Raw genomic sequence first — 10,646 nt, forward strand, 5'->3', positions numbered from 1 at the left:
GGTCAGAATTCGGGTAACTCTGGGACGAGAGAGGAAGAAGACAAAGGAACAAAACTGCTTTATTCCCTCTGTGAAAGCATTAAACAAACAATAACAACAAGGAAACAAAACCAGAACTCATGAAGGTTAAGTATTTATCCAGATGAAGCCACATTCGGCGCTGAAGGAACTCTCGTCCTTGCAGGGCTTCTGCTCTGGAGGAGGCTGCACAACGTGAAATTCCCTCTCTTGAACAAAAAGAACTTCAAGCAACTAGATTCCAGCACAAGGTAGGGTGAACCAGGTTCACAGCAGCGTCCTGCAGACTCATTGTATTTCTCTTTCTGTCCTCACCCCAAGAGCAGGTCCTGTCTATTGCTCTGGGATGAATAGGGCTTGATGGTTCAACAACCCACCGTCTCATATAAACTTTCGATAGTTTCTGTCCCTCTTATTGTCTTTGGCTCCCTGGCATCTCCACAGCCTCTTCTCCCAAAGCACAGACTTCTGGGGACCTGGATGCTGTCAGAGTTTGGTGGAGTGAATGCTTTCCTCTGTTTGTAGGATGGGAAGAAGTTAACGATGCCAAATTATGCTTTGTCAAAACAGAGTTCCTCGGACCTATGTTTAGCCCTTAGTGCCACAGAGATGTAGTTTAATCTTGGTAGCTCCATAAACTGCCAAATTATGTCTCTAAGAGGATGGGGCAACCTGAAGGGGCTCTGGAGATCTACACATGGCTCTTCTTTCCAAGCCTCACCAGTCAGACTTAGATCAAGCATCAATGATAACTTGTATCATTTGTATAAGGTTATCCATATTTCAATGAACTTAATTTTACTGTACATAGTTCCTAACTGAATTTTACAGTCTGAATCCACCTCATTTCTGTTAACAGCAATGGAAAGAAGGCAGGATGGAGAAAGACTGACAAGGATGGATGGCTCAGCAATCCAGAGCACTGGCTGCTCTTCTAGAAGACCTGTTCCTAGCACCCACAGAGCAGCTCACAACCATTTGTAACTCCAAGTCAGATGTCCTTATGTCATCTTCTGACTGCCAAAGATACCAGGGACATTAGTGATTCACAGACATACCCAACGGGAAAAAAACTATTAAAAAAATTTAAACTTATTACATATGCAGCATTCTTAAACATGTTTTTTTTAAAGATTTATTTTATTATTATGTACACTGGGGCTTTGCCTACATGTATGTATGTGAGATTCCCTAAAATTGGAATTACAGACAGTAGTGAGCTGCCATGTGGGTGCTGGGAATTGAACCCAGGTCCTTTAGGAGCAACAGTCAGTACTCTTAACCACTGAGCAATCTCTCCAGCCCCCACTTAAACATGTTCAGAGAGCTAAAAACCTACAGCCCATAAAAGAATCCTGAGCATCCACACCGAGCTGGCAAGAACAGCACAAGTGACTCCTGCAAGCTCGGTTCGCTGAAGTCAGATGAGCTCAGTGGGGTTAGCTCACAACAGGGACAGGCCATTGGCCAAGACACTGAAGTGCCCCACCTTATCCTCCCACAGCTCTGCAGCTCCTCTTGTCCAAGGCTGTCTTCGCTGTCATTTTGTGTGAGAGTGCCCCCTAGCGTCAGTACAGCAAAGCAGCTGCAGTTCAAAACACCTCAGGCTGAAAGTTAGGCTGAGAAAATTGATTTGTTGTTGGTGGTGATGTTTTTCCTTCACGGGAGCCTCTTTCTTATTGATTGGTATTCGTTTTACTGAATAAGGGGGCTTCACTCTGACACTGTCACCCATGAGATGTCCTTTGGTCATGGGAACCCCTCTTTACTCTCCCTTCTCCCCCTCCCCTCCTGCTCCTCTTTCCTCCCTAGTACTTTAATATCTTTTAGAGGCTTTATTCTGCATGTGGGAGTAAACACGTGATGTCTGTCTTTCTGTATCACTTCACTTATCACACTCCTCAGCTCCATCCATTTTCCTGCAACGATGCATTGTATTCATCGCTATGGCTGAATAAACCCTCAGTACAGAGTGAGGATGTGGTTGTCTGGATTGTGCATCGCCAGCCATGTGTTCCCCATGCACGCACCTGCTGACAGAATCTTTGATTCAGCAGCTCGGCTGCTGTGCAGAGGAAGGTGACGCGCGCGCGCGCGCGTGTGTGTGTGTGTGTGTGTGTGTAGTGCATGATAACATGAATTCTTAGGTCATATACCCAGAACTGTAACTTCTGTGTTTTTATTTTATTATCTTGAACAGAACATCTTTTCTTTATTCTTGGATAATTTCATGTGTGTAACAATGTATCCTGATCATATGCACCCTTCCTCCCCTTCTCCATTCCTAACACTTTCCTGCCTTATCTTCTCTCTCTTATTAATTAATTAATCATCTGTGACCCCCTGAGTACAGTGAGTGCTGCCTGTTGGACACGGTGTGACGTTGTTGGCTTGTTTCTGTGCCTGTACTGACAGTATGGGGAGTTCATGAGTACAGAGTCCTCGTCATGTCCTGAAGACAGCATTTCTTCATATTCCACCTCACCCTCTTGCTTTTACAGTATCTTAATGGATTTATTTATTGTTATGTGTCTGTGTGTGTACACAGAAGTCAGGAGAGGATCCTTATCCCTGGTCCTGAGGCTGCAGATGGTTGTGCGCTGCCACTCAGGGCAGTGAAGCAAATCTGAGTCCTCTAGAAGAACAGCAAGTTCTCTTCAACACGACCCATTTCGGCAGCCTCCAGCTCTCAGCCCCAACATTCTTCATGTGCTGTCTTCTGCACTGGTCCCCGAGCTTGACATTTTCAAAATACCTATCTTAGATCAATTTAGCAGCATATATAAACAAATATCTTTTAGCTGCTGTTGTTCCTTCCTCAGCATTCAAACAATTCAAAGAGAACATAATAGCATACAGTATCCAGACTCTCTGTACTTTTCATCTTTATGTAGCTTTATTTTAACCTCTATTTCTTTTATTTTTATATTTAATTTTTGGCTTTTTTGAGACAGGGATTCTCTGTGTATCTTTGGCTGTCCTGGAACTCCCTCTGTAGACCAGGTTATCCTTGATCTCATAGAGATCTGCCTGCCTCTGCCTCCCAAGTGCTGGGATTAAAAATGTATGCCACCACACCTTGAGCTCACAGAGTTCTGTCTGCATATGCCTCCCAAGTGTTAGGTTTAAGGTGTGTGCCACCACACTTTGAACTCACAGAGGTCTGCCTGCCTCTGACTCCCAAGTGTTGGGATTAATGGTGTGTGCCACCACACCCAACTACTCTCTTTTTTATTTTAAGGATTTTATCATTTTTTTCTTTTCTTTCCCAAGCTTACACATATTTTTTTTAACACACTCTAAACCCTTGAGAGGTTTTCTGCATCTTTGAATCTATCTTTACTGTATATCTCTCTTTTTCTCTTTTTCACATGAGTCTTTAATTTGCTAAGAAATATGGCTAGGATTCAAGTTGTGGTTTGACAGCTGGATCCTGCCCAATCTCAGCTTTCTGAGATTCCAGCCTCATGGCAGAGGTGCCAGGTAGAGCCGTGCTTATTGCCACAACTCTATGGCATTTCAAGGTCTGTGCCGCCACCAGGAAGCATTCTGTTGGCTATTCATAAACAGCATTTAAGTGTTTGGTGGTAGAGCCTCTTAAAAGGGCTGCAAAGGTTTTGCAGCTAAAGCTGAGTCAGGAAGGCTCTCTTAAATAAGACATATTTGCCTCTAGCAAGCAGAGCCCACCTGAGAAAATGCTGCTATCAATAAGCCATGCTCAACTCTATTCTTTTTTGGGTATAATAACTTCACAGGCTCTCTCAGACTTTATGTGGATGCAGCTGTCTAGACACTGGGCACCATTTGTTGACCGAAGTTTGGGGTGAAAGCCTGCTTTCTCTTATGTTGTCTCAAAGAAAACTCCTTCAAATGAATGTCCCTCACTTCTACTTCCTGTGCTTCTCCATCCTCCGTATTCCCTCTTACTCTCTATAGTTTTTTTTCCTTTTATGAGATTACTTACTCTGTCTCTTGACCTATGATTAAAGGTTGCTTGAGGGCTGAGCAATACCACAACTAGAAACAGGTTTTTCCAGTAAGTAATGCAATCTTGGGGTTCACAATGTGATCAAATATCTTGCAACAAGGAACTGAAAAACAAAACAAACCCCACAAAGTCCATCATTGTATGGATCACTATCATGAAGGCTAACATGGTAATCGTATTTGTCCCCAGGACCTGACATCAGAAAGCAGTTGAGAAGTTATTGAAGAAAATAATGTCTGGAAACACCCCAATGTTGGTGAAAGATGGGAATCCACAGACATTCTCAGAGCCCTCTGGTCAACTCTCGAGAAATGTTCCCCAGGGAAGACTGCCTGCTAGATCAGGACGTTTGAAAGACCCAAAGTATGTGAACTAACTGATTTGTCATGATGGGAAGAAACTAGGGAGCAGCCCAGAAGGAAAGTCAGAAACTCAGAGTCCTAGGACAGAGCAGAGCACTCCTAAGCAACGGCACAAAGAAGACTTCACAGGATTAGAAACAAAAGTCCTGAGAAAATGAAAAGAGAAAATCAAGACCCCAGAGCATAGACGCACCACCTGTAGGGAGATCGAGAGTGGGGAACCCCTGCATTAAAGGAAGTAAGGAGCTATAGTGTGACCCATGGAGAACACTCACCTCACAAATGCAAAGCCCTGAGTATCATCCCAACCACTCTGGGGAGTGGAGACCATGGGACATACTCACATTCAGTGAATCAAGCCAGTCCCAGAGAGACAAATCTCAGACATTTCCTCTCGGTTGTGCTTCCTAGAGTTTATAGATTACACATCCGTAAAATCTTGAGACATGAAAGAGGAGGTGAAATTGTGTAAGGGAACATAGGGGACAGATGGGATAGGAATGTCAAAAAAAGTCAGATAGAATATCCTCAGTGTGCAGTCTTCATTTACATTACATGTCCTTCTCTTGGGGCTGGAGAGTTGGCTCAGTGCATAAGAGCTCTTGTTGCTCTTACAGATGACCCTGGATAGATGTCCAGCACTCATGTGGGCTCACAACCACCAAGAAGTCTAGTCTGATGCATCCAACACCCTTTTCTGACCTCCAAGGGCACCAGGCACACCTGTGGAGCACATACATATGTGCAGGCACAACACATATATGCATAAAGTATTCAAATGAATAAACCACAAATTTTTTAAAAGTTCATTATACAACACAGTTCCATGAATGAAGAAAATCCACAAAGAATGTTATTAGTTTAAAACTATTAGAAGAGGATCATATACAATCGTGACAACCAATTTCAAATTTTAGCAAGTTCACAGGTTACAATAGTCTGTTCAAAACTGTTCAAACGGTCCCTAAATAAACATCGGGTCTGACCTTCTCACTTAAGCAATCCAGAGCAGCTCAGGCGGCTGTGCTGTGCTCTGTAAAGCAGAGCCGGCTCTCACTGCTTGGCTCCTGCTCTAATGGCTCCGTCTGTTTTACAGGAGAGCAAGCGCTCGGAAAATGGGCATCAGCGTTGACCAGGAGACGGACTATGCCGAACTGGTTCTGTCTGTAGGAGAAATCACACTGGGAGAGGAGATTAGGAAGACAATGAAAGATCCACAGCTGAGAAGGAGAGAGGCCCACAGCATCTCACAGGCTGTGTGCACTCTGCTGAATTCTGGAGGGGGCGTGGTCAAGGCTCACATTAAGAATTCAGATTACAGCTTCAAAAGAGATGGAATAGGACTGGATTTGGAAAATTCTTTTCTTAAAATTGTTCTATTTCCTCCTAAATACCGAGACTACATGCAGAACAAAGGGGAATTTTTAATTTTTGTGAAACAGTGGATCCAGGATATCTCTGGTCAACGTGTCCTCACCTTGAAAACCAATTTCTATATGAGAAATTTGTCAACTTCATATGAACTGAAAGGTCCTGATGCAGTGAAGTTCCTCAAAGACAAGAAGGACTCTGAAGGGAGATCACGTTCAAGAGAGAGCTTGCCTGCATCATGTGACTCTGATGAATGCCTTGCCACGTTTTTTAACAGAGAAAAGTTGACCCTGGAGGAGACATTCCATTTCACTGAATCCAATCATGCAGAAGTTAAAAGGTCCCCTAAAAAAAAGATTGAAAAAATGATTTTAGAGATTCTCCCTAAAACTGTGTCTGCATTCGCAAACACTGACGGGGGATATTTGTTCATTGGTTTAGATGGGGAAAACCAGAAAATAATTGGTTTTGAAACAGAGAAGAGCAATCTTGAGAATCTAGAGAGTGAAATAGAGAAGTGCATCCGACAGCTGCCTGTTGGTCACTTCTGTAAGGAGAAGCAGGAGAAGATAAAGTACACATGCAAATTCATCCCAGTTCTCAGACAGGGAGCCGTGTGCTCATATGTGTGTGCACTCAGAGTGGAGAGATTCTGCTGTGCTGTGTTCGCTGAAGAGCCCGAATCCTGGCGCGTGGAAGACAGCTGTGTGAAGAGATTTACCTCAGAGGAATGGGTCAAGCTCCAGATGGAAGACAAACCAGGTTGGAGAAGGGGAATTAACAATCACTTTCTAATTGGCTTGGGGGTTGGAAGATTGCTCTCTTGGACCTGGGCAACACCAAACTCCTCATTTACTGATCTCTACTAGATACTATGCAGAGCTCACAACCTCCTGTTTCTTTTGCCCACTTAGGAGATTCCCTATGGAAAGTATGTTAGCAGTTTTCAGTAATACTATGAGCTATTTCTTTCACAATGACCAAGTGTGATACAGCCTGCTTCTCCGGTGGCCAGGACTAAAGCAGAAAGAGAAAAGGGCCTGCCTCATAATTCTCATAAGGGTTTTGTCACTTCTTATAGTGTGTTAAGCTGAGATCCCTGCCAAGAAACAGGCCATGAGCAAAATGCAGCCCAACATTTTGCAACAGAATCCTAAAAGTGGTTTCCATCAGAAAGCTGATCAGCAGAGCTTCTCATGAACCCTGTCCTGTCTACTTCCTGAATTTCTGCTCATCCACCCAGAGTGGCCTATCGAGTTCTCCTTGCCTCTTTCATACTATATCTAGCTTGTCTGTCCAAATCCCTCCTACTGTGAAGCCTTCTGGAGCCCACCATAGATTGTCTCCATTACCCCAGGTCCTATGGTAACCTGTGTTCAATTCAGAAATCCCACCATTTAATCTGTTCCTTTGTTTTTCTTTGCCTCTTGGTTGCCATTTGTGTCTTTGTCTTAAAACTTCCTCCTTCTCATATTTGTATACAAAATAGAACCCTAAATTTTCTCAAAAGAAAAAGTGCTGGCCTTTTAACTGCCTTAGACTAGGAAAGCCTCCGTTGACATGAGCGCCGGAAACTTCTGCAGTCTCAGAGTGCGAGCTTCCCCATCTCTGCACAAACCCACTCCTTCCCCAGCCTTTATTCCTCCTGGATTTTCCAGCTTTAAAAAGAAACCAAACCTGGAGACATTTCTTTTTTTTTTCTTTTTTTTATATTTATTTATTTATTATGCATACAATATTCTGTCTGTGTGTATGTCTGCAGGCCAGAAGAGGGCACCAGACCTCATTACAGATGGTAGTGAGCCACCATGTGGTTGCCGGGAATTGAACTCAGGACCTTTGGAAGAGCAGGCAATGCTCTTAACCACTGAGCCATCTCTCCAGCCCACCTGGAGACATTTCTGAGGTGACAGAGTGCTGGCCTAGCATCCAGAAGTTCTGGCTTCAATTGCTCTGGTGTGTAAATTGGTGGTGGTAGTGTACTTTGCGGCACCAGCACGGTCTATGGTATGTCTCTCTAAATTTTAAAAAGCACGGAGTAAAAAGAGACCCATTTAATTGTTAATGCCTTCAATTACTATTACTGTTCTTTTTCCTGTTATGTTTTCTGTAAGTGTTGTGTGGAGAACTTAACTATCACCAAAGCTCAATTTTGCAAATTGTGTTTGATCTCAAAATCTAACCTCACTATCTAACCCCACTTTCTCTTAGGAAAACACTGATCAACTGAGACTGTTAATACACATTGCACTGGTTAGAGAACAGAGTGGACTGTGGGAAATATAACACTACCTTTTCTCTTCTCGGGTTTCTTCAACCAAGAAGATGAACAGACCCTTCAATCAAGCAGCCCACCACCGCGTCTCTGTAGCTGGTTTGCTACTGACATTCCAGAAGCCCAGCAACAGAGTGCCCGCCTTGCAGGTAGAGTCACTCTGGCTTCCTAGGTTGGTGGCTGTACTATGTTCTACCTCTTTTCTTCAGCAGGGCTCTGTGTTGAAATCTGTCTCCAGGCTTCCGGCACTGGGATTGACACTTGTTTTCAGGTCCCAAGAGTAACTTTGTCTCAAACAGTAAGCACCCCATACACGCTGTCAGCCCACAAGTACACACACACACACACACACACACACACACACACACACACACACTATAGATAGCATCTGGCTACATGTAACATTCTGACATAGGAGGACAGACAAAAAGGACTTCCTCTCCAATGTCAACCTGACAGGTAGAAGGTGACAGTGTCCCTTCAAATTCCTATACTGGAAACAAGGTTTTCAAGAACTATGGGTTTGGGGCTGGAGAGATGGCTCAGAGGTTAAGAGCATTGCCTGCTCTTCCAAAGGTCCTGAATTCAATTCCCAGCAGCCACATGGTAGCTCACAACCATCTGGAATGGGGTCTGGTGCCCTCTTCTGGCCTGAAGGCATAAACACAGACAGAATATTGTATACATAATAAATAAATAAATAAATAAATAAAAGAAAAGGAAAAAAAATAAAGTGTGTTCTTTTAAAAAAAAAAAAAAAGAACTATGGGTTTATCCTGTGGCTGTGATTGCCAGTCTGTGCTCACAGGGAAGTCTAGCCTACCTCGTGTTGTCTTCTGAGGTATCCATCCTCTCCCCATCCCTGGAGCTCTGGGAATGTGCTCTGCTCCCTCCTTTGCTCTGTGGAGCCGTCCTGTGTCTCCTTGCTTTCCTCCTGTCTCATCACCTCTTTGGTGATGCCTGACTTTTCTGTCTTCAGCACTAGGTCTGTCCTTTGCTCCCCTGACTCTTCTCGTTCATTGAGTACCAGAGCAGGCTCCTGATGCACCATGTTATGGAAAAGGCAGGATTGTGAGTGTTCGGTTGCTTCCAAATCTCTCTCTTTGCAGAGTCTGAGTTTCTAAGTCCCCCTTGCACTGCCTTCCTTCTGTTCTTGAATAATCGTTTGGTGTCTTGTGTGTTCACCTTCTGGGTTGTGATGCAAAGTGTGGGACTTACCAGCTGCTTGGTGATAGCTCATACAGGACATTCATGACATTTTTGTTTTATAATTTGGTATGTTTATTTATTTTTCTAGTGCTGGCTAGAAAGGTGCCATGCTCTCCAGAAGACCTCCGCATGGAGCTGTGCTCAGAACATGAACGATATAAGCAGTTCCTTCAGACAGAGCTGGGCTCACTTCGTCAAGGAACGCTGATCATCTCTGAGAGCTTGGCGTTAAGTCTGGGCTTACAGAAGAAGCAGGAAGTCATCTTGGATGTGCTTCATATTTCCCAGGACAGTCTCCTGACCCTGCACAGCTTTGTCCGGGGAGAGGAGGAGCTGGAAGGCGACAGCTCCGTTCTGAGGGACCTGGGCACTAAGTTAAAGAACGATTGTAAACAAACTGCACTGACTTTAAAGCAGAAGCTGGTAAATCTTGGCGGTTACACTGGGAAAATAGGTGTTGCGATAAAGATAACGTACTTGGGTCATAGGGCAGTGTCTCTATATGATTCAAGCTCGATAATAAATTACCCCAGAGAGTATTATCTGACAACCAAGACAGTAAGGGACTTAGAGAAAGCTCTTGTTAAAGTCTTAGGGATAGTGGACTGATGTAAAACTGTAGTGAGTGACCAGTTTACCTCTGTAATTGTAAACACATAGAATAAGATACTTTACTTTTCGAGGATTGTCCTAACTCATGTTTGAGACTGCCTGTCATAGAAATGGGCTTTGGTGCCATGACATTTCACATTTTGTAGGCTATAATATTCTCTCATGATGTGGGAGTGTCATATCAATCTGTTGTTTCATTGGTTAATTAATAAAGAAACTGCTTGGCCTGGTAGGTTAGAACATAGGTGAGTGGAGTAAACAGAACAGAATGCTGAGAGGAAGAGGAAGTGAGGTCTGACGCCATGCCGCTCCTCTCCAGGGCAGACGCGATGAAGCAATCCGCCAGGTCAGACATGCTGAATCTTTCCCGGTAAGACTGGTGCTACACAGATTACTAAATATGGGTTAGGCAAGATGTGAGAATTAGCCATTTAGAGGCTAGAATGAATGGGCCAAGCAGTGTTTAAAAGAATACCATTTCCGTGTAATTATTTTGTGGCATAAGCTAGCTGTGCAGGAGCTGGGTGGGACGAAAAGCAGGCCTGCCTGCAGCTCCTTCTACACTCTCATTCTATTAAAATATGGAAAATATGTGTTTGAATAACTTCACAGGAATAGAAATAAAATTCTGGGAAAGGGATTGGCCATTAAAGAAGGCAATGGTAAAACAGGGCTTTAAATTTTTTTTCCCTAAGCCAGGGATGTTGCCCATGACTTTAATTTCAGAGTTTGGAAGGCTGGTCATCTTAGTCTATATAGAGAGTTCCAGGACTGCCAGGGGTGTGAAGAGAGACCATACCTCAAAATAAAT

At 43.7% G+C, this 10,646-nt stretch overlaps 1 protein-coding gene across 1 annotated transcript; it reads left to right on the forward strand.

The window, feature by feature from the left end:
• The first annotated feature begins 227 nt into the window (after window positions 1–227).
• On the forward strand, window positions 228–9,933 carry LOC121457003 (schlafen family member 12-like). Its single transcript, XM_041665613.1, has 5 exons — window positions 228–269; window positions 4,196–4,369; window positions 5,465–6,501; window positions 8,062–8,163; window positions 9,312–9,933. The coding sequence occupies exons 2-5, from the start codon at window positions 4,239–4,241 to the stop codon at window positions 9,830–9,832; spliced, it is 1,791 nt and encodes a 596-aa protein (XP_041521547.1). The 5' UTR covers window positions 228–269; window positions 4,196–4,238; the 3' UTR covers window positions 9,833–9,933.
• The last annotated feature ends 713 nt before the right edge of the window (window positions 9,934–10,646 follow it).

The sequence above is a fragment of the Microtus oregoni genome, unplaced genomic scaffold (genome assembly GCF_018167655.1).
Source record: "Microtus oregoni isolate MIOR12 unplaced genomic scaffold, Mior012 000015F_ref0000493, whole genome shotgun sequence".
In the NCBI taxonomy this organism is placed as follows: Eukaryota; Metazoa; Chordata; class Mammalia; order Rodentia; family Cricetidae; genus Microtus; species Microtus oregoni.